At 47.4% G+C, this 24,631-nt stretch overlaps 10 protein-coding genes across 10 annotated transcripts; 3 read left to right on the top strand and 7 right to left on the bottom strand.

The window, feature by feature from the left end:
* Nucleotides 1–3,423: 3,423 nt before the first annotated feature.
* Nucleotides 3,424–4,016, top strand: HO133_008766 (uncharacterized protein; the record flags this gene model as incomplete). The annotated part of the gene is made up of 2 exons (XM_037299630.1): nucleotides 3,424–3,798; nucleotides 3,951–4,016. 2 exons carry the CDS (start codon nucleotides 3,424–3,426, stop codon nucleotides 4,014–4,016), a joined length of 441 nt encoding a protein of 146 aa, XP_037155631.1.
* Nucleotides 4,017–6,153: 2,137 nt separating this feature from the next.
* On the bottom strand, nucleotides 6,154–9,818 carry HO133_008765 (uncharacterized protein; the record flags this gene model as incomplete). Its single annotated transcript, XM_037299629.1, has 8 exons — nucleotides 6,154–6,314; nucleotides 6,425–6,492; nucleotides 6,543–7,135; nucleotides 7,193–7,728; nucleotides 7,778–8,075; nucleotides 8,297–8,587; nucleotides 8,640–9,703; nucleotides 9,764–9,818. The coding sequence occupies 8 exons, from the start codon at nucleotides 9,816–9,818 to the stop codon at nucleotides 6,154–6,156; spliced, it is 3,066 nt and encodes a 1,021-aa protein (XP_037155630.1).
* A 263-nt stretch (nucleotides 9,819–10,081) lies between these two features.
* On the top strand, nucleotides 10,082–12,256 carry HO133_008764 (uncharacterized protein; the record flags this gene model as incomplete). Its single annotated transcript, XM_037299628.1, has 5 exons — nucleotides 10,082–10,090; nucleotides 10,261–10,277; nucleotides 10,331–10,940; nucleotides 11,001–11,166; nucleotides 11,214–12,256. The coding sequence occupies 5 exons, from the start codon at nucleotides 10,082–10,084 to the stop codon at nucleotides 12,254–12,256; spliced, it is 1,845 nt and encodes a 614-aa protein (XP_037155629.1).
* Nucleotides 12,257–12,939: 683 nt separating this feature from the next.
* HO133_008763 (uncharacterized protein) lies at nucleotides 12,940–15,651 on the bottom strand (the record flags this gene model as incomplete). Its single annotated transcript, XM_037299627.1, has 6 exons — nucleotides 12,940–14,066; nucleotides 14,117–15,028; nucleotides 15,094–15,241; nucleotides 15,292–15,409; nucleotides 15,476–15,504; nucleotides 15,604–15,651. The coding sequence occupies 6 exons, from the start codon at nucleotides 15,649–15,651 to the stop codon at nucleotides 12,940–12,942; spliced, it is 2,382 nt and encodes a 793-aa protein (XP_037155628.1).
* A 758-nt stretch (nucleotides 15,652–16,409) lies between these two features.
* Nucleotides 16,410–17,387, bottom strand: HO133_008762 (uncharacterized protein; the record flags this gene model as incomplete). The annotated part of the gene is made up of 3 exons (XM_037299626.1): nucleotides 16,410–17,108; nucleotides 17,165–17,256; nucleotides 17,363–17,387. The coding sequence occupies 3 exons, from the start codon at nucleotides 17,385–17,387 to the stop codon at nucleotides 16,410–16,412; spliced, it is 816 nt and encodes a 271-aa protein (XP_037155627.1).
* Nucleotides 17,388–17,817: 430 nt separating this feature from the next.
* Nucleotides 17,818–19,377, bottom strand: HO133_008761 (uncharacterized protein; the record flags this gene model as incomplete). The annotated part of the gene is made up of 5 exons (XM_037299625.1): nucleotides 17,818–18,181; nucleotides 18,240–18,680; nucleotides 18,739–18,881; nucleotides 18,949–19,202; nucleotides 19,293–19,377. The coding sequence occupies 5 exons, from the start codon at nucleotides 19,375–19,377 to the stop codon at nucleotides 17,818–17,820; spliced, it is 1,287 nt and encodes a 428-aa protein (XP_037155626.1).
* A 1,331-nt stretch (nucleotides 19,378–20,708) lies between these two features.
* HO133_008760 (uncharacterized protein) lies at nucleotides 20,709–22,129 on the bottom strand (the record flags this gene model as incomplete). Its single annotated transcript, XM_037299624.1, has 2 exons — nucleotides 20,709–20,873; nucleotides 20,924–22,129. The coding sequence occupies 2 exons, from the start codon at nucleotides 22,127–22,129 to the stop codon at nucleotides 20,709–20,711; spliced, it is 1,371 nt and encodes a 456-aa protein (XP_037155625.1).
* A 255-nt stretch (nucleotides 22,130–22,384) lies between these two features.
* On the top strand, nucleotides 22,385–22,739 carry HO133_008759 (uncharacterized protein; the record flags this gene model as incomplete). The annotated part of the gene is made up of 3 exons (XM_037299623.1): nucleotides 22,385–22,490; nucleotides 22,547–22,660; nucleotides 22,717–22,739. The coding sequence occupies 3 exons, from the start codon at nucleotides 22,385–22,387 to the stop codon at nucleotides 22,737–22,739; spliced, it is 243 nt and encodes an 80-aa protein (XP_037155624.1).
* A 142-nt stretch (nucleotides 22,740–22,881) lies between these two features.
* HO133_008758 (uncharacterized protein) lies at nucleotides 22,882–23,514 on the bottom strand (the record flags this gene model as incomplete). Its single annotated transcript, XM_037299622.1, has 3 exons — nucleotides 22,882–23,022; nucleotides 23,081–23,121; nucleotides 23,277–23,514. 3 exons carry the CDS (start codon nucleotides 23,512–23,514, stop codon nucleotides 22,882–22,884), a joined length of 420 nt encoding a protein of 139 aa, XP_037155623.1.
* A 314-nt stretch (nucleotides 23,515–23,828) lies between these two features.
* On the bottom strand, nucleotides 23,829–24,376 carry HO133_008757 (uncharacterized protein; the record flags this gene model as incomplete). The annotated part of the gene is made up of 2 exons (XM_037299621.1): nucleotides 23,829–23,986; nucleotides 24,142–24,376. 2 exons carry the CDS (start codon nucleotides 24,374–24,376, stop codon nucleotides 23,829–23,831), a joined length of 393 nt encoding a protein of 130 aa, XP_037155622.1.
* Nucleotides 24,377–24,631: the final 255 nt, after the last annotated feature.

The following is a 24,631-nucleotide window of genomic DNA, read 5'->3' as shown; positions in this document are numbered from 1 at the left end:
ATAATTATGAATTTAATTCATAGGCCTTTACTCGTTCTATTATGAAATAACAAATTATAAAGATTAAGTTTTAGAGATTGCAAATCCTAGTGAAGACGAGTACGCACAATAGCCTTAGTGCGGCCTTCCCGGCCCCCTACCCCTGATTGCATAATTCTTAAGAAAGAAAAAAAAATTCCCGCAGTTCTGGCACACCCCAAAATCAAAAATCAAAAATTCAATTTTTCTATATAGGTTCACAACCACAATTGATTATAGTCTAAAAATTATAAAATATATATTTTATACACTTAAGTATTTAGTATCAAAGTATCTAAAAAATTTAATTTATATAACGTAAGTAAAATAATAAAATGTTAATTTGACAGTGTCGAGGGTGCGCTGAAAAATCATCTGAATAAATGCCAAGATTTTTTTTTTTTTTACCTCGGCTATTCTAAATGCTATCAAGAGTACTTCGTAAAATTCGCTATTATTCTATTTTACAAAATAACGAATAATTTAAATCTTTTAAAAATCTTATAATCTAATCTATACTCTATTTATTAAAGGTAGCTATTACGCGTATAGCCCCTATTTACTAGACGTATAGCCTCTATCTAATAGACGTATAGCCTCTATCTACTAGACGTATAGCCTCTCTAATCGAATTAGTAATTACGTGAAAATTTATAAATATTAATCGAAATTAATAAAGAATCTATATAAGCTAACGAATACTAATTAAAAATAATAAAGAACTCGTATTTAATCTCTTCGAGATTCTTATAAAGATACTTAATAGTAGTAGAATAAGTCTCTCTATATCTCTTTCTATAGATTTATAATATTAAATAATTTTAATTTATCGATTAGTAAGATCTTTAAATAATTTCTTTATAGCGATAGCTAATTAACTAACTACTCTCTTTACTTACTATTAAAAATATATCTATTATACTTAAATATCTACTATCTATCGATTAATTAATCTTTTTATATTTAAAATATATTAAATATAATCTTATTACTCTATATATAGACCTATATAATATTATCTCGCTATTCTTATATAGTATTATCTCGCTATTCTTCTCTTATAGTCTATTTAATTTATCTATCTTATCGTCTTTCTTATATAATATCTAATTATTAAAATAGTTACTATAGCGATTATAAATCTTCTTATTATAACGCTTATAATATAGAGATAGATATAGAGATAGATATAAATATATACTCTAATTCTTATCTATTAAGCGAGAGATATAGTAGACGATAAGATAAGAGTTAATTTTACTATTATATTTTACTATAAAGATATTCGATAAAGACTAGATACGAATTCTTTACTATTTTTAATTAAATTTTATTAGCTTTCGCGCGGCCGCTAACTCGATTAGGGGGGTTATACGCCTAGTAGATAGAGGTTATACGCTTACTAAGTAAGGGCTATACGCGTAGTAGCTGCCTTATTAAATTTTGATTAATTTTTCAGATTATAATTAATTGTGGTTGTGAACCTATACAGAAAAATTGAAATTTTTGATTCTTGATTTTGGGGTGTGCCAGAACTGCGGAATTTTTCTTTCTTTCTCAAGGATTATGCAATCAGGGGTAAGGTAGATCATCATCGAGTTTCACCCACGACCCTATCTATCACCAGTACCTACATGTCCCTTACTAGCCACTATCTTAAGTATCATAATCTTGGTAGCTCGGATTTGAGGATAACTAATTGCTGACTACAGTACCTTATGTCGGCTTCACCTGCCATTTTATTCCATTCTTACTTGTCCTGCTTCCAACAGCTCGTCCGTGATGAAACCACTCATGTGGACTGTGGACTGGGAGATTGTGAGATAATTCAAGGCACCACAGGGGTGCAGCCTTGCATTGCGTGTCATACTGCTAGGAACGAGAGAGTGCGGCGCGTTTAGCAGAGGTCTTCCTTTTATTCACTAAAAAATGGTAAGGATCATCTGGACTACTGTAACTGGATGTGTATAATCTTATTATCGTTGCAACATCTAAATGATACCGTGTCGTCAGACCCCTGCTCGACTTCTCGCGGCGTACTCCAAAGCCACAATCTGATTAATATGAAGCTACAGCTCCGGGATTTATTGACTGCCTTTGCTGCTTTTGCATGTGAGAGGATGAGAGCATGCGTGTGGGCACAGGACGAGTACACTCCCATCCTGACGACTGTCTTCACCAATGCTCGCATCAAGTCTGTTGAGCGAACGCTACAACAAACACCATGGCTAATGAGGCACCTCCTACCGGCGAACCGGGCTTCAATCTCCAAGCGGATCAGGGTGACAGGATACGAGCATCGAACATCGCCTTCATAATAATACCTACAGTCTTTGTCATTCTACGTCTCGTCTCCAGGAAGATCTCGAGGGCGGGATATTGGGTATAACGTCGGATCATCTGCTTTGACATAAATATTGTACTGATGCTCTTGCGTCACATTAGTGGGACGACCTTCTCATTTTTCTTGCTTTGGTCAGTGGCATACTTTTGGTGCTCTGTTTCCGGGAGTCTGTCTGACAGTTGGGAAGCTTCTTTCATACGTCCTGCCTATACTCAATCTGATATGTCAGTCGTCAACTCTCATTACCGCTTCCAACCCACCTGACACATAAGATAGCGATTCCTCGAGGATTCGGTAGGCACATATGGATACTGCCCCTCGATGCGACATCGATGTTCCTCCAAACCCTTTGGGTCTTTGAACTTTTCTTCGGGCTCACCATTTGTTTTAACAAGCTCTCCATGTAAGATTGCCCGACGAAGGGACTTCGAGTCTGATTTGCTGATGCGGTCTCGTATCTAGTCTTGCGTTCTATCGCAGGATCTTTCCTATTGCCCAGCTCCGGATCGTTCTGCTCATCATGACTGCCGTCGTGCTGTGTTTTACAGTCACGTTCGTAATGATTGTCATATTCCAATGGTAAGCCGTCCACCCAGCGGTCTGAACGAATTTTATTCACACATACAAACTTCAGTGTGCCCATACATGCCTTTTGGGATGTAGAAGACAGAGTACATGCTCGTTGCGTGAATGTAAACTTGCTCTTCTTGGTCGCTGGTGGAGTCAATTGCGCATTGGACGCGCTGATTGTCTTTATGGTACAACCCCAGCACGCATGACTAGACGCACTTTTGCTGATATTAATGAAGCCAATTCCTCTCCTGTGGCGTCTGCGAACAACCAAGGGGCAAAAAGTAACCCTGACGTCCATTTTTATGATTGCTGGCTTGTGAGAAGATTTCCGGCTTAGATAGCCCCAACGTACTGATTATGCTTGCAGCGTTTGCCTATGCAGTATTATCCGATTAATCGTTCTCTCGCGATTGGAAGACGTTGACCTTACCTGTAAGTTTCTCGTTGCTATATCAAGGAATTATGGAAAAAGATGAGGTCCGATGAACATGCAAGGGAGGTACGTGAACGCTGGAATCTGGACTGCCACTGAGCCGACTATGGGCGTCGTCAGCGCATGTTTGCCGAGTCTACGACCTCTCCTGAAAAGGCTTGTCAGTAATACCTACCATGGCCCAACGTTCAAGGGTACGAGAAACAAGAGCGCCCAGGACTATGGCAGCGGCACCCCCTCGCGGTACACGTGGAGTCGCAACAAAGGTGAGGATGGTACCCTTAGAAGTTTCACTCGTCTTGAAGAAACGGGCGTCGAGAATAATACAACTTGGGGCCACAATGCGCACGTGCATGGCGGAAGGAAACAGCGTGGGAATCCTGATGATCAGATCAGTCTAGAGGAGATGCAAACCCCATCGAGACGCATCGTACGTACATTTCGGAGCTGATCCTTGTTTGGTAACGAAGTTGACTCGCAAGACATGTTTCGGGAGCAAGAAGACCTTTCTATTCCTCAGATCTGTCTTGCAACTTTACTTCCTACCTCGAATAAACAACGCTAACTCCGAGGTCTGCGTAGAAAGTCAAGACCGAAGTGACGTTGATCAGCACCAAAAGATTAGAGTATAGAGACCAGCTGTTTTGAGACAATTGCGCAAGCTGGCATGGGAAGCTCTAGGAGAAGGAGGTTCTGTCGTGATTTTAGATATAAAATACCTCTTTCCTTGTAGCATTGGAGTGGCTATGATGACACTCAAAGTCTAATCACGCCTTGATGGCCTTATCGACAATTTTCGAGCACCCTAGCGGATCATGAAGCTCATCCTGACGACGGCGTAGCTTGTGGCTATACATCTAGCAATAAGAAATTTCCTCGACTTGGAAAGCTCCCAGAATTCAGTCTTGTGTACATCTCCTATATAATTGAGAGAAGCCGGTGCACTACGCTGAATGCAGAGAACGTTCCTCTCGTACGAGTAGCTGCCCCGGCGATACAAAGCCTGGATACGTGTTGCAATGCCGCCCGGTATGAAAACCACCCGTTGCAAGGGCTTGCAGCATCCAGTAGACTCTTTCCCATCTTGTCAACTCTTAGTGGATACCATGGTCTGGGTTGTGAGGCAGTCGGACATTGACCTCCAAGAAGATTGCTGACCGCTGTGGGAATGGGACCAATGCAGTGCTATTGGCACCCGCAGTCACAAGGTTTTCCTTCACCCTGACTGGTGCATTGGCAGTAGCAAGTCTATCTAATTACATATACTTGCTTGTATCGGAGAAGATCGCTGCGTGAATGTTTTTGGTGATCCGGATGATCCGGAATCTCTCCTTTGACAAAAACTTCAGAAACCTCCTCAGTCCCCCACGGCGGTTACGTTACTTCCTGTATTCTCTTAGTAGCCACACTGCACTTCCATGCCATACTATCTATCTTCTTACCACGAACCACACACTTTGGCCTTTCGACCCGCTTTCTTCGCCGAATTTCCGAGGACAGAGCAAACTTCAAAAAATTACAGAATCAAAACTTGTACTTACGCAAGGCGATCAGGCACCTTGTGTGGTAGGTTACCTCACGCAATCAAATTTCCATGCAAACAACAGGCATGTCTCTTCCGGCGGCTTATTCACTCTCTCCACCTCCTCTATCTCTCCCTTCTACCCAAGCACTACGTAGCGGCACCGACCAAAACTGGTCGCTCCATCACAAGCCGTTCCACAATATCCGTAAAACAGGTCACCACTGTACGTGTTTTTGGATTAATTATTTCATACTGGGCAACGAGATTTGATCGAAAGACACTCTTGGGAGCCAGAAGCTTTGATTTACCCTCCAGAACTGTCCCCAGGCTCCAGTTACTGTTCTAACGAGGAGAAGATGATTCCGGAATCTTCAACAGTCAGGACTCACTTGAAAACGGTTAGGCTGGCCCGGCCTTGGTCGATCAGTGGCTGTGTTTCGAGGGGACGGAGCGTTTCACGCAGGAGAGCCTAGGCTATGTGGCTGACATGTTTCCACAAGTCATGGACACAGCGTACGGCCAAGAAGATCTTGAAAGAGAGATGAAGAACCTACAAGCCGACGCAGGAGGTTCCCCCACGGCATGCGGAGCCTTGGATGTCGGCTTCATTCCCGAAAGGTCCGAGGCAATCTCAAAGGGCCCAATCCTGGTATTCAACTGCCGTGTGAACCTTGACGTCAGAAATGCTAACCCGTTGGAGGGCGCGGCATGGCTCATCGCAAGAGTAAGAGCCAAGATGACAATGAATGGGCGAATGGACATTGACTTTATTATCTTGGAAAAAGCGAGTATATCGTGGCAGTAAGCTCTCATGTTGCACTCATTGTCGGCGCAGAGAGGAAGATGAGTAGAGGCAATCCCGGCAGCGAAGGAGGACATGGGAGCAAACCCTGGAGCAAAGACCTCGATTCAACTAGAGTACTTGCGTCATGACACTCTAGGTCTCTCTCATGCACCACTAACATGATGGAGAGAAATATAAATCGCCGACAGCAATGTGAGAAAGAGGCTATACGATGTTCGTCAGCTATTATAGGCGCAAAGGATTCTCGCTTGCGTCACATAAAGCTCTCGACTGCTCAGAGGATCTTCGCTCTCCTCTCATCATCTTAGCATTCGCCTTCAAAAGCTGCCACGCCATGTGCAAAACACTAACGTCCGGGGTCAAGCTACCGCTAGTATCTGCAGTGACTCCCCGCGAAATATGCGTCGCCACGCTAAGCCATAGACCATGAATACACATAGTCGGCGAACAATTATCTAGCTTCCGCGGAACAGGAACTGCATGTCCTCGGGGGTCAGCTTCTCCATAGCAACCTGATCGTTATTGATGGTGCCGTTGATCATGTTCGCCTTCTTCTCCTGTAACATCACCATGCGTGACTCGACCGAGTCCTCTATACAGAGACGGGTGATGACACCTTTTATGGGAGTCAGCATCTTCCCAGAAAAGCAAATCTGGCCCTCACAGCTACCCTCGTCACTCAATCTCAGGTTGGAATTGGAAAAAAAACCCTCGGAAAATACTTACAAGGACGCTTCTGGCCGATACGGTGACAGCGATCAGCGGACTGCCACTCGGCGGCAGGGTTCCACCAACTAAATGAGCATTAGCGGTATGTATGAGTCTATATAAAGTTGGTACTTACGGGTCGATGATAAATACTCTTGAGGCTTCTGTCAGGTTCAAAGCCACACCCCCAGCCTTTAGTGAAACGAGGAAGACCTCGACATCAGTGTTATTCATGAAATACTCAATTGACTTCTGGCGCTGAGCTGGACTCATACTGCCGTCTAGCATCACGGTGTTAAAGCCTGCACGACGAAGACGCCATTCGACCAGCTGTAGCATTGACGTGAACTGTGAAAAGACGATTGATTTGTGGGTTTGCTTCTGACTTCTTAGCTTGTAGAGATCGTAAACCAACATCTCTATTTTGGTGGATGAAGTCCAGTCTTCCATCTTGATTCGATTGATGATGGAGCTCTTCTTGACATTATCTTCGTCTTGCTCGATGTCCGGCTGATCGAAGTCGATGGTCAACGGGATGTGACATCGTGGGCAGTCTGGAGTGTCGTCTTCAAAGGACCTTACGTAGTCCTTTGCACATTTACGGCAGAACTCATGATGGCAGCGCGAACGAATGGGTTCCTCGGCAGTCTCATCGCATATACTGCAGACCAGGACGTTCTGTCCGCCTTGCGCGTGCTTCTTTAGGATAAGATCAGGGTGATTTGCTACCTGTTGAAGAATTAGATGTCAAGATATCAGGAAGGGCAAGCTGAGTAGAGGACGTACTTGACGCATCTGCATGATGAGGCCAAAAATGTTTGCGTAGTTGTTGAGCATGACACCACGACTCACGTACGTATCAAATTCCCGGGTGGTATTGGACATAATACTGGAAGAGAAGTCTCGCTCGATCTCGCCGAAGAACTCATTGTGAATGATGACTTCCTTAGGTGGAAGCTCCATGGAAGCAGTGTGATCACGTTTCATACGTCGCAGCATGATTCGGTCGGTGACAAGGCGTAGCTTGCCAAGTGCAGCCCGACGAAGCTCATGGTCTTCCCCTTGAGTGATAGGGTTCAACAACTCCTGGTTGAAAATCGAGACGTGGTCAAAGCCAGTGTGATTGCAAGTCGTACATTTCTTCGCTTCGTCTTGTGTCCAATGGAGCTCTGCACATTTGCACTTCTTGCAAAAGTAGCATGCAAAAGGCGCAATCTGAAGGAAGCGGAGAAGTGAAAAGAACTCCCCGATGCGGTTTTGCACAGGTGTACCGGACAGGCACCACTTATGATCTGCCTTGAGTGCGAAGCAAGCTTTGGCGACTGCAAATGGGTCAGACAATGAAAATCCTCTGCGGATTATAGTGCATACCTCCAGTAGTCCGCGTCTTGATATTATGTGCCTCGTCCAGGATCAGTCGATGATAATTAATAGCGTGAATCTTGCTGTTCTCTTTGATGAGGCCGTCGTCACGTTTCCAGCCCTTAGATTCTTTGCGATATACCGATTCGAGTCCTGAGTAAGATATCATGATTACATCAAAGCCTCTGAGGTCTTTCACCTTCAAGTTCTTAACCTTCGGGTTCGAATTGTGATAGATTAAAACGCGCAGTTTGCCATCCGTGTATTCATTTATCTCGTTCTGCCATTGCATGAGCGCAACGGGGGGCTGCGACAAACGGTCAGTTCCATTGGATACAGTCAACGCAGTAGTACAAATCTCATGTGACGTAGCCCAGAAGGATCAACAAGGTACAAGAGGTGGTGGCAGATGAGCGTTCAATAACGATAGAAGAAGGCAAGTTTTTTGGGGGAAAGCCAATATGGAATCGACAGAATCATCGAAGAAGAGGATTTGTGCTGTGCAGTATAAAAGCGGCGAAAACTTACGACGACTACCAATGTAGGGTCTTTTGCCGGATAATCAGACATGATCAAGGATACAGCCTGGATAGTCTTGCCCATTCCCATTTCGTCGCCGAGAAGACCTCCTTTCCATTGAGATTTCTCCTGCTTCGTCATCCAGTCCAAGCCTTCGAGCTGAAATGTTTTAAGCTTACGCGTAATCGTCTCGGGTTGCACAGCTTGCGTGAGCTTGATTAGAGGGACGGCTTCAAGATCTGTCCACATGGTCATGATCTCAGGATGCGCTTTCTCTAGCTTTTGCCGCTCTCTTACAGCCTAATGTATGTCTTAGTCCTGCATGTAGGTTCAAAAGAATCTCTGAACTTACCCTATCTTCAACCCGTCTCTGCCAAGAGCGTCTGCCTCGGGTGGACGGAGCTCCTCTACGGCCACGACGGCCAGTAGCCGGGTCGGCGGTTGGCGCTGACAAAGGGCTGTTAACCACACCGACGACATCATCAACCTCTTCACCAGCATCTTCGGATTCTTCAAATGCATCAGAACGGATATCAGAGCCGAAAAGAGACGCGTCGTCGCCATGATCAGACAAGTCAGAGTCCTCGCTGTCAAGGATTCTGCGGGAGGCCTTGTCTTTAATAGACTTGTTTGCAGAGTCCCGAGCAGCTCGAGATGGCAAAGATGTACGGTGGTTTGCCTTCAGTCTCTTACTCTTGGGCATAAGAGATTCTATGATTTCTTCCTCATTAAGGGACTCCTCTTGGGACCGATCGCCATCTACATCCGGAGGAGTAGCCCGAGATAGGAAAGCCTTGTGGCCTCTTCTGATGGACCTTCGAGACATAGGTATGTCGAGTTCTGGGACGTCGTCCGGATCTGGCGAATGCTCTTGGCTTAGATCAGAAAGCAAAAGTTCGTCTTCGGAATCTTCGATCAGACCTTTTCGAGCTCGTCTAGGTCTGCGAGCCTCTTCTTGGTCCTCGCCATACTCTCGCTCTTGTAACTTTTGAGCCAAGAGAGCATCAGCTTCCACGAGCTCGTCAACTTCCAAGCGCTTCCGCTTTCCCTTGGATGGTTCCTTGGGCTGATAAGTAGGTATGCTGCTGCTAACTCTACTTGGACGTTTGGAAGATCGTTCCTCTCTCACCAGGGATTCTGCAGGTGTCACAGCCACGCTCGTGCCTGGTGTGTCATACTCGCTAGACTGGTCGCGCACACTGGAGACGGAAGAGGCGATTGACGAGCGGCCATTGACTGGAATCACGACTTTCTTCAGTACCTGCTGAGGAAGCTGATTCCTCTTCGCCTTTGCATATATAGGCTCTTGAACCAAGTCCATGTCTTCAAATTCGGCGGCTGCGGAAATTTTGGGCCTGGATTGATTGGATGGTCTGCCTGCCTTTCGACGAGGAGATGACGATTCGGGATTCACGGCTGGAGTAATGGTCAGGCTGTATTCGTGATTGACTACTAAATGATCAAGCAGCGACTCACGAAGATGAGGGGACGAGCGGGCAATTGCCCTTGCGGCCGCGACTTTCCTGGCCATGACCGGAACAGAATAGGATCCTTGGAAATATGGCCCTTTGTAATGGCGTTTCCTGTTACACTAACAGACAAACCACGAGGAGAGAGAAAAAATTTCAATTAAAGGCAGACTCTGACTCTGGAAAATTTGAGTGTCAAAGCACCATTAAAGGAAGTGTAGAAGTAAGTAAGGGGTTCGCCCAGTGATAGATTAAAGAATCTAAAGGATTATTTGCCACACTTTCTACGACGCGTTCTGAGGGCGCGTAAAGTGATTTTCCCGCTATGAGTAAAGTCAGTCACCCTTTCCCAAATCAAACACGAGCAAGAGTACAACATACTCCATCTCAACATTCTCAAACATCACACTCCGCACTACTCTCACTTTGGATCTGGAGCAAGACGTTCGATATTACACCTACATTTCTCAACCGCACAGAAGCCTTCTTTACTACTAATTGTAGCCTGTGGCAATAACAATGTACGCTCGAGGTCCCTCCGCCAATGCATACAGTATCTAACGTTGTGACCCAGGGCAGGACGAAGAGCAGCAAACAATCAGATCAGGGGGCCCCAGTCGGCTCTCACTGACTTTCTCGCCTCGAACAACATATCTGCTGCTCAAATCTCTGCAGACTATGAGCGTCGCCAGAGGGAAGCTCGACGGCAACAGGAACAGGAATCAACCGCGAATGGTGAATCTATCGACCAAAAGGACGACGAAGAGCGTGTAGAAACGGCGGCTCAGAAGAAGAAGAGAAAACGGCAGCAGGAGAAGACTCTAGCCAAGATCAAGGAGAGCAAAGACTACAAGCGCCAAAAGAAACGCAAGGATGAAGGCTCTGATGGCGAGAATGATGATGTTGCATGGGACATGTACACGAGAAGGAAGCCATTACCTGGTCAGCTGGAGAATTGCGAGAATTGCGAGAAACGATTCACTGTCACCGCATACAGTAAGACAGGCCCAGATGGCGGACTCCTTTGCACCAAATGTTCGAAGGAGCAGGAAGATCAAAAGAAAAAGGATCAGAAGTCGAAGAAACAGGCTGTGAGTCGAGACAAACGTCGACATGTCCAGAGCAATCTTTTGGATGGTATTGTGCAGATCGGTTCCAGGACACTACAGGAGCTCTGCATTAAGGTACTGCGCCTGACTGATGCGGCCATACTCCAGCATGTGTAATGTCCTAATCCTGTACAGGAAGTTGCGAACAACATCCACGAAGTCGAAGAATTCGGTGACCTGCCGCAATCTCTACTGAATCGCTTAAGCCAAATCCTATCCAGGAGACGTGTTATTACGTCCCGAACCCTTGAGCTTTTCCTTCGTCCCGATCTTGAGACTATAGATATCTATGACTGCGGCAGTAAGTTCCGCTCGTTGTAATTACAGGGTTTGGTTGACGCTCAACAGAACTTGAGACCGAGGATTACATCAAAATTTTCTCGGTGGTTCCAAAAGTACAGAATCTTAATCTCCGAAACGCCGGGCAATTCAAAGACGAGGTTGTCGACTATATCATCGAGCGTAATGTTCCCCTTAGAATTTTACAGCTTGAGGCAGCGAACCTAGTGTCCAATGGGAAGTGGGCAGAATTCTTCGAGAATTGTGGGCTTCGGCTCGAAACTCTCAAGTTGTCTTGGCTCGATTACTCCATGGATGAAGATACTTTCATGTGTCTGATCCGCCACTGTCCTAACATCAAACGCTTGAAGATGAAGAAATGCTTCCGGCTTGGGGACGTCGCCCTTGGTGTTATGACCGAGTTGAGGCAACTGGAGCATGTGTCTCTTCGCTTTCCAACGGCAACTACCCCGGGTGTCCTTGCCGATCTTATATCATCTGTCGGTCCAGGCCTTCGTACACTTTCTCTCGAAGGGTTCAGCGATGCCGATGACGACGCTTTGTCCATGATTCATTCCAATTGCACCCAGCTAAGCAAATTACGATTTACCGAGAACGATTGTTGTACCGACGTTGGGTTCGCATCTCTCTTTATCAATTGGTCAAATCCGGCCCTTGCCTTCATCGACTTTTCCAGCAACCGTTCTGTCGATTATGCAGTACCTGACGGTCCCGAAGATCCCGTCGGACTCGCATCTGGGGGTTTTGAGGCGTTAATTAGACATTCTGGGTCCCGTCTCGAACGGTTAGATATCAGCTCATGCCGTCACATCACCTATGAAAGCTTTTCTAGAGTATTCGATGGCAAGCAACAGTACCCCGTCCTCAAGGACATCAACATCTCATTCTTAACGAAGATTGATACCTCGATAGTCGCTGGAATGTTCAGAAGCTGCCCGGAGCTGATCAAGGTTACAGCGTTTGGATGTTTCAATGTGACCGAAGTGGCAGTACCGAAAGGGGTAGCTCTCATTGGAGTGCCGAATGCACAAGACGCGATCGTACAGGAAGGCGAAGTTGACGCTGATGTTTGGAATGGCCTCACAATGTGAAGCGTGAAGAGTACATTGCTGAGACGCCAAACATCAACGAATTCAACCTGCCTCCTTCACAATGGTTTCCTTGGCTGTCAGAATACTTGTAGATAGCTCCTAGCGTAGAAAAACCAGGAGGCAAAGTATCTCGGTTGAATCACAGTTCCTAAACTGCTAGGTCGTAGATGTACCTATCCCGTCTCCTGGTAACATGTTCTGGCAAAATATCAAAGTACTGCCTCTTTTGCAACGCAACAACTTTGGTCAAAAGTCTTTTGACTAACAAGGTTTACAGTCAAACTTTGTGCTATATCATTTCCAATCTGCTCAGAGAAAGACTTTGCTTACTTTGAAAGTTTCGCTGTAGGTCGTTTCACTGTTGAGTTGTGCTATGTTGAAAGCAACGAGTTGTTGATAATCGGTCGGCAGCCCCTGAGTTTTACTTCTTGCTAGGACATCAAGACAACTGAAGGGCAAGGAGTTTGATCGAAGGCGCGAGGTATGGGACACGATCCCTTTCTCTGACCATTTCAAAAAATGGCTGAGAGTGCATGTATATCACTTGTTGATGTATACCCTAGAACGGCCGATTAATTATGATGAATAATAATGTTACATGGGTAATGTGCCGCTCCAATATTTAGACCCTAAGAAACCGGGGTCCAAAGGTCGGCAATATGTCACACTGCATTGTGCTGTGTTCAATCATGCCGTCTCCTGACCCAACCATCCACTTCAGCCTCTTTACCACCCTCCCAGACAATCGTTTCCTCAGCTTCCGGAGCAAGAGGACCAAAGGTATCCACCTCTTCGACCTCATCCTCGTCTTCCTCCTCGATGATCTCGCCACTAGTTCTTCCAGCAGCGCTCGCACTTCTGCTGCCACCCACACTGGAATCTCTTGGTCTGCCGGCAGGAATGCCACCATTACTATTACCAATGGAGAGCATTGGACCCCGAAAAGGCTTCTTCTTCCGCTTTGCGAAGACCAACCCGCTAGGAGAGGCGAAGTTGGCCGGTTCATTGTAGTTAGGCGCCGCTCGGACGAGGCGGATGTTTGAAGGGAACGCTGTCACAGTAGGGGTGGCGGGGAGAACTTTGACAGAGGTGTGCGGAGAACGTGAGGTTTTGGAAAAGGGAACAGAAGAGTGGACCGAGTTGGAAGTAGACGAGGTGGAAGACGCTTTCGAGTGGGTATGGACATGATGAATGCTGCGGATGGAGGATACTGAAGAGGAGGTAGACTTGCGGCCACGGAGACCGCCAGAAGATCGGCGATACGAGGACCGAGGCGTTATTGGAGCAGGAGACAGAGAAGACCTATGTTTGGGATTTGGTATACCAGGCCGAGGATATGAAGCGCCAGAAAGCTGGCGTGTAGGTGTGGCAGCTGATCGGCTTGGAGTCCCATTGTTTAGCGTACGGCGGGGCTCGATGGGGCTCTTTCTCTCCTGTGGAGAGTTTTTGAGCGTCGAAGAATCGCTCCTAGAGATAGGGGATTTGGCCCTCTTGGCAGATTCCATGAACCAATGCTTGATGGATGCCAGCTGGTGGAAGAAGGCGTGTTGGCGCCGACGATTGGGACGTCTCTTTGACATTCCGTTCGGCGGCGCCAGAAGGTCAGAATTCGTAGAGACCAGTTGGAGCGTGCTACCTGGACGGGATTGCCTTCTCTCTTTGGGAGGAGGAGGTGGTCGACGCCGAGAAGAGCTCGCTGAACGGGAACGTATCGAGTCTTTCTCGATTGGCGGAGGAGGGACAGGAGAGCCAGGCGAATCAAGAGTGCTCCCTTCAGGCAACAGAGGAAGCTCAGGAAGAATCAGTTGAGCTTTGTTTGTTTCAGTAGAATCCAACTACTTATATGTTCAGTCGACTTACGAGTGGGTGTGCTGCGCCTTTCCCGCCTCCCTCGACTTCGTGAAACATCAGCACTCGGTGAAGGGGAAAGACCCTCTTCATCCACTTCTCTTAAAGGTCCTGCTATGCGTTCCAGACGACTGCTAGCAGCGCTAAGCCTTCGAAGATTTTTCGCCTCCATCTCTCGCTCCCTTCGCTTTCTTTCCCTCCTTTTCTCTTTACGCCCCTCTTTCTCGATCAACAGGGCCCACCAGCCAGCCAAAGCATCGCAGCGCTGAGCAAGAACATTTTCAATGACCTTGTCCACATCAACCCCAGCACTGCGCATACGCTCCAACGTCTCTTTTTCCAAATTCGTAGTAAAGGGTAGAGGCTGAGTCAACTTTAAAATAGCTTGCTGTTGCGGAGCGTATTCCGACAGAAAGGGATTTGTCAAAATATCAGCAATTCCAGGTCGAAAGAGTGGTCTCTTCGAGAGGAGTTGGCTAATAAGAGATTTGGCATCCGGCGGAAAGGTGTCAGGAAAACTTGGCTCGCTCGAAAGAATCTTATGCTTCGTGATCATGTCATCGTCGTCATCAAAAGGTAGCTCTCCGGTCAGCAGTGCGTAAAGTATTATCCCAAGACTCCAAACATCAACCTTTTCTCCAGCGTATTTTTCTCCTTTTAGCATTTCCGGCGCGCTATAGCAGACAGTCCCACAAAATGTCTGTAGATAGCTCGATTTGCCTTCGTACTCACGTGTAAAGCCAAAATCACACAATTTGACGTTCTCATTTTTGTCCAGCAGGATGTTCTCCAGCTTTAGATCTCGGTGGACACAGGAAAGGTTGTGTACGTAGGCAACGGCTCCGACGAGCTGGGTAAAGATACTCTGGACCTTCTCCACGGGTATTGCCCCATGACGAAGCAGGTAGTTGTAGAGCTCATCCCCTGCCAGAAAACAAATCAAAAAATCAGTGGGGCTCAAGAGACAACATCAGATATCATAGTCACACCAGGGCAGTACTCCAGAACGAGCCAGACCAGATTCTCGGTTACAATGACTTCGTACAATCGAGCAATGTGAGGGTGTAGAAATTGCCGGTGATGATGGATCTCGCGGGCAAGATTCGAGTCGTCCTTGTTGGCTGACTTGAGCACCACCTTATAAATGTTTTAGCGATGATTATAGATTCCAAGAACATAAGTTGCACCTTGGACCCGTTGGTGAGTTTGTGCGATGCAAGGTAGACCTTGCCGAAAGACCCCTTGCCTATGAGGCGGCCCAATGTATAATTCCCAACTGTCCGTAATTCTTTCGACGAGAACTCTCTGTAGTGGGCGACGGTCTCAGTATATTCCTTTGAATATGTCTTCGGTCACAAGGGCGCAACATACTCCAACAGCTCATGGTAGGAATTAGCGAGCTGTGGGTCCCAGATGGTCAGCGCAAAAACAGGTCAATTGGGGAGAGAGCAGATAAAGCAAAAGTTTGAAGGTCCACGGGGATATTTGGCACTGCTGACCTTGTTTTTCTGAGTTTGCAGCTCTGCCTTGCTTCTGACAGCCGGCATATGTCACAGCGTGAGTGGTAGGTCAGACGTTATCCGCTCTAAGACCCTTGGCTCGGTATTCGGGCGGAAAGCAGCAGGCCTCAAGACGGTGGGAAGAGGGGAGAGTCTGTAGAGAGGGGAGAATATGAAAATCATTGGGATGAATGATTAGTCTAGGTACCTAGGTAGGATTTGGGCGGAAATTGGAGTTGGGTTTTTTTGGGGGGGAGGGGTTTTTGCCTCTATTATTTCTGCGCGGCCATTCACATCCCTGCCGTGACAGCGGACTCGCGGGTTTTGCACCTCGCCAGATTTCGCCTTTCTTAATCCAGTGTATCTGGTACTATCTATGGATAGAATTGCTACATTGCAGAGGCCGCTCGTGCTCACTCGTCATGATTCAATCGAGGAAGCTGGTGGTGATGAGATAAATAAAAGCCAACGATTTCTACTGTGGCAAATCACATTGTTGAAGCCCGACTCTTTTTGACTGATCCACGTGACATCAAATGCATGAACGCCTTCTGCAAAGGAGGGACGCTGGTCTTCTCGGATGCTCAAAAGCAACACAAAGGGCTCTTTCCAGATACACAATGTAGCCTTGTAAGCCCGAAGCCGGTAATGCTTCGCTGAGTCGGATTCGTTGTATCTTGTAAAGGAATCCCCTCGTTGGGAAATCCGGATGTGGCCGATGCCGAGTTGACAATATTCACATGAAATCATCGTCGCTGCAAGATATTAGAAGAAGCACCGGAAAGTATACAAAATACTGCAACGACTCACTCGTCAACGTCGGCCCCATAGCTTGTTGTGTCCGCCTTGAAGCTCGTGTCACGATTGGCTACCAATGTCGCTTTGCTCTTAGCAGCTTTGGTTTTCTTTCCGCCTTTCTCTGATGCTTTTTCCTCCTTCATCTTCTCGTTGGACAGCGTGGTCAGACCGCTAGCTATCTTCTTGATCTGATCGCTCGGCAGATCCTTGACTATTTGCTTGGTGAATTCTTGCATGAAAAGGGTGTACTGGGCCTTCTTTGAGTTGGATGCCAATATGGGCGTGAGGGTCTCGCGCAGCTTCAGGAATTGGTCTTTCGTGTTTGGGTTGAAGAGAGGAAGCACGGAAAGATCCACGGCGCTCGAGGGATCCGACAAATCTGCGGCCACCACAGCTTTTGTAGCCGACCGATCCTTTTTGATACCAATGTTGCCAAACATGTCCTCGGCGTGCTTCAGGTCCGAATCCTGTTCTGTTTGTCGTAATCTTGCGCGAGCGGTCGCCTCATCCTCCTCCTCGCTACTCGATTCCTCCTCTTCCTCCGCCTTTCTACGCATGGTAGCCATCCTCTTCTCCTCTATCCTCTGCGCTTTTGACTTTTTGTTAGCAGCTGCTTCTGCATCTGCCTTGGCTTTGGCCTCTGCTGCTTTTTTGGCCTTTTCACGTTCGACCTCGGAGTCCTCGGCGGCATCCCATGACTCGAGAACCTGATGAATTTTGAGCTTGATGTTATCTGAAATAGCGAGGCTGTCTATGTGCATACATCGCTGTCGTCTTCCTCATCATTGAACTTCGATCGTCGAGCAATAGCCGGAGGCGAGGAATCGGACGAGCTCTCATCCTCGGAGTCATCGTCTGGATTGGGCAGATATCTGCGCGTCAGCGTTACTGCTTGCAAGAATCATACCATGGAAATGCCTTGCAGCAAGTGTGTGACAGGGATCAGGTGGGGCCGACGAACCTCTTCGCCGGTTTGCTGGCGGCATGTCCGCAGTTGTAGATTAAGAGTACGGAAAGGAAAAGCTGGGCAGCTTCACTGCTGCGCGTGTCGTGTATAGTGATACCACTAGACCAGCTCTGTGAAGTGTGAAACCGATGATGTTCTGTAGGAAGGAAAGTTGTTGTGTGCGACAAAGACTACACTTTAGCACTAGCGCTCATGCGGAGAGGACGTTTACAGAGACCTTATGTACGAGTACTCAACTCCTCCAGTACTCCAGGGGCAGCCTGGATACAATCTCAGAATTGGGATGAGTAAGTTCATTCTTACTTTTGTTATTGGTTTAGGTCAATTTTGGGAGTGGGTTTCATAATACTACGGACGGGACTGCTTGAAGCTGCCGGAGAGGGCCAACTGGGTGTGTAATTTGTGGCGTTCGAAGGCCTCGGTGGCCTAGGTGTTGGCTATCCATTTCTTCAAATATTGACCGATGTTCGGAATTTCTCACCAGCAAAGATGGCGGATGGGGTCTCTTTGCTAAGCTCCTCTTCGATCCTGAGAATCTGGTTCAGCTTGGCTAGACGCTCAGACCTAGCAGGTGCCCCTGTCTTGATCTGCCCGCATCGCAATCCTACGGCAATGTCCGCGATTGTAACGTCTTCCGTCTCCCCAGAACGATGCGAAACCATCAAGCCCCATCCTGCTGCATAAGCGTCTTTGGCAGCCTGGATCGACTCCGTGAGCGTACCTATCTGATTGACTTTGAGTAGCAAGGCGTTACAAGATTTTAACTCGATCGCTTTCTTGATGAATTCGGGATTGGTAACGGTCAAGTCGTCTCTAGAAACGGTCCTTTCGTCAGCACTCCAGCTGAACGAACAGCTCAATGGATTCTTACCCAACAATCTGAAAGTCCGATGTCTTGTAGAAGTAACTCCATGCCTCCCAGTCATCTTCTGCGAAGGGATCTTCGATGCTGACGATGGGGTAGTTGCTGGCCAGAGACTTGTACATGTCTGCAAGTTGCTCGTAGGTGATCCATTTGCTCTTGTCGCTATCAGGGTTCTTGAAATCCAAATCGTATTTCTTTGCGTCTTCCTTGTAGAACTCGCTGGACGCGACGTCCATAGCGATCTTCACCTGCCCTTTGTATCCTGCCTTTTCGATAGCCTCCGTAATCAAATCTAGGGCCTCTTCTGCGGTCTGGATGTCTGGTGCGACTCCACCTTCATCCCCAACATTACCTGCGGATTGACCATACTTCTTCTTTGCGAGCGACTTGAGCTGCTGGTACACTTCGCTTCCTTGACGCATTGCTTCGCTGAAAGACGGAGCAGCACTAACGATGTCAGCTATTGGAGAAGTGCATGGCAGGGTTTCCCGAGGCCTGAACATACGCGGGCACGATCATGAACTCTTGGAAAGCCAGACGACCACCGGCATGAGATCCGCCGTTGAGAACATTCATGAAGGGAACTGGCAACACATATGGCTTTTTCGTCCCTGCAAGATCGGAAATGTGGGCGTACAAAGGCACGTTCTTTGGTGAATCGGACCTATCAGTACTAACGAAGGCGGACAAGTCTCCAAAGCCCAAGATGACATACCTTCTTCGCAGCACCCGCCTTTGCAACAGCCAAGCTGACGCCGAGGATAGCGTTGGCGCCCAATTTGGTCTTGTTCTTAGTTCCGTCTAGCTTGTTCAAGAACTCGTCGACCTTTGCCTGGTCTGTCACATCGAATCCTTCCTTGATGACAGCAGGGCCAAGGATTTCATTGACGTTTGCGACGGCTTTGAGAACCCCCTTTCCGCTCCATTTGGATTTATCGCCATCCCTTAGCTCACATGCTTCGTGTTGCCCTGCTCAAATGTTAGCCTCTTGCTTTTCTGCCTTCTTTTGTTCTTTCTTCCCTGTGCTGGCTCCGCTTGGCACGATGCTTCTGTGGAGACCAGTGCTGTCGACAAGGTCTACTTCCACGGTGGGATTGCCTCGACTGTCGTAGACATAGCGTGCGTGGATCTTCTGGATTGCCATGCTGCCTGGGGCAAAAGGAGATTAGCCTGTGAAAAGGAGGACACCAATTCCGAGGAAAGGAAGAACTGCGAAAGCTCTTAATTGACTGGCGTCAACCCAAATCAAATAGCAAGGTGTTCTCGGAGTGAGAAAATAAATGGTGATTTGCGGGCGGGATGAGGAAGCGCAAAGCATGAAGTAACAAAGACAACACGCACGGAAGTAGAGTATATGGCAGACTTACCTTGTCTTGACGAATGTTGTTCAATGAATATCTTAATGGATTCGAAAATGTTTGCGAAGGGACTATTTGCTTTTGACAGCAAAGTTGAAAAGAAACGTGTGACCAAACCGCAAATCTTAGTGGGGTAGTGGGGCAGAACGGCGGCCCGACTTTTCGGCGCTTACCCAAGAGAAAAGAAAAAGCACGGCAACACCATTGTACCAGCGCCATTAGGAATCGAACCTAATACGAACTAAATACACCCAACAATACCAAGGAGCCAAGCCTTTCGGGCAATATTCCGGAGCGACGTTTTCGAAGGAAGTGGGAGTAGATTATATTGGAACGAGAGCCGGACCCGCGTGAGAATTGAGATCCGACGCTTTTGCCGTTGGTTCCTTCGGAGTAGCCAAATTGGAAGGGAGTCGGCCCTGCGGAAGAACGCCAGTACTCGTAGAGACTCTCCATTTCTTTTCCCAGTCACAAGATATTCCATGACCCAATTCGACAACGATCATTGACGATCGAAACTTCAAATATCACAACAGGACGTACGTTTGTGGACAAGAAACACACGAGGGGTAAGAAGATGATGTCAACAATCATTGTGAAGGGATCATAGCTAGATAAGCTAAGTGACATGAGTGAGCAAAAAGTTTATGAAAATGGGATTCGATTTTCGGCTTTTGGTATGGATACTAATGCCTGCAGTTTGAGCGTTAAGAAGAGCTGGAGGCCTGCAATTTGATGGCACTGCTATGGGCAACAAACCCCAGCTTGACGACTAGATTGAGGCTGGGAGCCTGCAGTTTTGTAGCGCTGAGAAGATCAGAAGCCTGCACTTTGATGACCCTTTGAGGACACAAATCCTGTGGAACAGTGGTACAAGTCTGCCAATTGGCACACCCTTGACCCTAATGCTTGCATTTTTACGAGATTGTAACCACCATTATGCTTCAGATCGAGAACTGACTGATTGTTGAATGGTATGGAAGGGAGAAGTGCTGGACAGAGTTGTGACAGAATTGAAGCTTTGTGGGATACCGCAGTTGAATGTATATTAGGCCCATTTCTGCCACATCTGTCGACATCTTGGGGGTATGTATCATTTCGAATGCAAATTTCTTTGCTACTTGGCGTAAACCTCAAGAGTGTCCATATCGCTGATCTCCGTTTCCTCAATCCTGCTATCAGGCGATAATCGCTCTCCATCAAAGGACATGAAGACATCCTTATCTCCACCAATCTGATACCGAGAACGAAAAGCATTAACGACCTTAGAGACGAGAGTAGACTAACGCTTGTTAGCCATTGTACCAAGCAATCAACACACCAATGACGAACCGGCCGGACCTGGAGCTTGAAATCGTCGAGTCCCTTGGCTTTCAAAACGATTCTGACTTGAGTTTCATGATCCTGCACCGCCACGGCTTCCTCCTGCGCGGCCGAATCCTCTTGACCGGTAGTCTCGCTGCGCTTTGCTTTCTTGTAGGCTTCCAATATTTTGGCCGTCATCGCTTCCATATGAATTTGCCCCTCCTCTTCCTCCCACGAGCCTCCTTTCGTGGAGATCCTTCCCATGGCATCAACAGTGATGCCCAAGCTTCTGCACGTCGTGACATCAAAGACTCGCTTTCCCCGCCACGTCAGGAAGACCGTGTCTGTGAAATCGGTAGTAAAGTTCTGCCGGTTTGCCCATGCCAGTCTTACGTCTTTCAATCGCTGCGACACTCTTCTGCTAACGATCAATGGGATTGTGTTGTCAATTCTCGAGGTTATCAATATTTGAAGAATTGGATCTGGCTGTGAGGTTGGAGGCATTGGTTGGAGCAAGGACACTTGGCCCTCTTGAGGGTTTACGGTTGTAGATGCTATGTCTTCCTCCAGACGTTTTCTTCGGGCCTTTTCCCTGGCCTGACGAGCCAACTCCGGGAACTCCTCATCCGATACTGGTTGGTCATCCTCTTCAGGAGGAGCTGCAGGCTTGACAATCGCAGAACTCCAGGTTGTATCTTGCCCGGGTAATGCTGAGGAGTCTTCCTCATCTTCAAGATCAATGATATCAGAAACCTTTTGCTTCTGCTTTTGTTCTTGGCCGACTTTGCTCGCCGCAACCTTAGCTTCGTAGCGCTTGAGTAAAGATTTTGGAGAATGTATCGGCTTTTGAGAAATTGTGGGAGAAACATGGTGACTTTTGGGTTGGGTGGGGCTGGCTTTGCCTTCTTTACGACTGGAGTGACTCGAACTTTCATCGCTACTAGAGTCATCGTCCTCATCATCCTCATCCTCATCCTCAGAAACACGCCGTCTCTTGCCTGCGCGTTCTCCAATTATATTTTGACGAGCTCTTTCTCTCTCTTTCCTAGCTAACTTCCTTTTCCGTGCACGCTCCGCTTCAGCAGCAAGATCGGCATAGGCCTGATTTGAACGGTGAAAGAGATCAGTATCATTGCTCAGGGCTTGGGGCTTGCTCCAGCTTGGCTTGTTGAAGAGAGATCGCTTCCGAGGAGCGGACCCGACGGCACCCTGGGTAGGCTGTTCGGCGATCATACCGAGTCTGTCCGCTTGTTCGAGATCCAGAAAGTGAGACAGGAACTTTTGAAGTCCGGCTGAACGCGCGCTTGGCGCGGTCTCGGCGCGTAGAGTCAACCTCACTCAGTGAGTGACAGTCAGTAAAATGAAAGAAACTTGTGACCAAACCTAATTTACAAGTCCCAGCTCAAATAAAGGAGACTTGAGAACTTCTCGTTGGATCCCATCCTATCACAGTATTCTGAACCTCACAAACTTAGGTCCAAGATATCGATGGAGAACGGCGCAAATTCCGGAAGCTCTGATCCCAGCTCTTTCCTTACAGAGATAATTGGAGCGCCAGTCAAGGTGAAGCTCAATAGCTCAGTGGAGTATAGAGGTATACAGTTCCGGTTTGAGATGTCGGAGCTGTATGCTAAGATTGTGGATCTCCAGGGTACCTCATATCCGTGGACGGTTATATGAACATCTCCTTAGAGAAGACGGAGGAGTACGTGGATGGGAAATTGCGCCGTTCTTATGGAGAGGCTTTCGTGAGGGGAAATAATGGTAACCCTCTGTTTCATATTCTTTGAGTCCGGGCTTTTTCGTTAACCCTCCCTCAGTGCTGTATATCTCTGCCTCGTGAATCAACGATCGGATTTTGTCTCCAACTCTACCATGATCTGCCTAGGCGTTACCATCTGGTGGCGGTGGAAATCTTGGTCCAATACTAAGACTACGCTCGGGAGGTTTGATCGAGGCAGCGAGGTATCAAAGCGAACCATTATCTATCCACCACTTTTCAAAGGCGCTCCAGGTACCGCAGTACTCCAAGCGAAGTATGTACGCCCATGCAATTCCAACTCCCCATTTTCATTCTTCCCAACGTCTGCCGCTCCCGTTGCCTCAAGGACCCTCCTCTTCGTGTCCTTCCCTGGAGTAAGCCTGGAGACTTGATTACACATGGGTGTTATATTTTCGACTCACCGCTAGCTCTTGTCCCTCTAGTACAGCGAATTGGCTCAGAGCTACACCATTTCGGATTTAGCACTTCTCTTTCGAGACGAATTCACGAGTCTGAAGACATGTTTGGGGCAAGGACATGTGTCTTGCTCCTCAGACATGCCCTAAGAATCGAAGAAGGATATTGAAGGCGAAGAAATAACCCAAAAAGGGTGCTTACTATGGTACCTATCCCAAATAGCGTCTGAACTTAGCCATTGAGTGAATTCCACAGATTCTTCCCCGAGTGGCAGTGAGAATAGGGGCTCTGCTGCTTGAATGCTGAATGGCGTGCTTTTAAGCTGTTCCTCAAAGACTTTTCGCCACTGCTCGTGTCGAAAGCGGACATCCTCGTTGCCAAAGGACCATGTGATATCTTTCAGCTTTCCTTCCCATTCGGTGGTGGGCTTCCATGTCATGGGCGCGTTATCTTGACTCCTTCAGCTAGGCTCACAGCCAACTTTCAATCATCGAGTACAAACAGTCTTCAATGTTCTGTGCGTATTTTAGAGTCAGCATTGCCCTTTTGAGGTAAAACCCCTGAGCCATTTCATGGGTTTACCCATATCATGCCAAATGCTCCACCGGGCGAGAGAATTCTGTAGATCTCTTCAAGGGCGTCTTTGTTTGCGAACCTGAGGATGATTAGCAGCAACGGCCCGAGGAACCAATAAGAACGGCCTTTTCTGCCATACCAATGAAATGCCTTGCAAATTGGCCCTACATTAGCGCATCAAGCCCATGTCGGCCGTGTCGTAGAAGTCAATGGTCGCACCTGAGCAGCAATCACAGCATCAACGCTCTGGCTTTCCACTCCCGCCATACTACTAGCCTCGCCTTCTAGAACCTTCACACCCATCAACCCCTTCTTCTCCAATTCTTTCCTCATGTCTGAATCAATTCTTCGGTGTCAGTACCTCGCTTTCACGATACTTCTGTAAGTCATAAGACGAGTCGAGGAGGTAAATGGGGGCCAAGAGGGAATTTCTGGTCAAGACTCAAAACTTGGTATAGATGAATGAAAGACCGCTCGCAGTTGTACGCACCATTATGAGGTTCGACAGCAAGAATCTCAAAATCCTCGTTCCTACCCACTAGCAACTCCGTAAATTTGCCCGTACCTGCTGCAAGATCAACAATACGGGCTCTCTTTACTCCGTTGACTTGAAGGCGCTCGAGGAAACGAGTCACGGCTTCAGGAGGGTAGGAGGGTCGATGTTTGTCATACGAAGAGGCATTTTGAAAACCATTGGTCGAAGCTGATGGTATTGAGGATGCCATCTCTAATAGGATTATTACACAACTTGGTAAAGGCCGTACGTCAGTTAGACATTGGAGTCTTCTCAAAGACCTTGAATATGTGCAGATATGGCACTAGGATCATATGTTTGCAGCAGGACGTTTCTCCGCTAGCGTATGTACTTGGGATATCTAGTGCTAAACTCTACGGTATCTCTCTTCATGCCTGTACCTTACATGCACCCTGGTACCGCGACGCATGGCTGAGTGGATCTCGTATTAAGTGCTCAGTATGCA

The sequence above is a fragment of the Letharia lupina genome (assembly GCF_014066315.1).
Source record: "Letharia lupina isolate WasteWater1 chromosome Unknown contig_5, whole genome shotgun sequence".
NCBI classification, from domain to species: domain Eukaryota; kingdom Fungi; phylum Ascomycota; class Lecanoromycetes; order Lecanorales; family Parmeliaceae; genus Letharia; species Letharia lupina.
The sequence above is the reverse complement of the archived record's forward strand: the minus strand, read 5'-3'. Positions and strand labels throughout refer to the sequence as shown.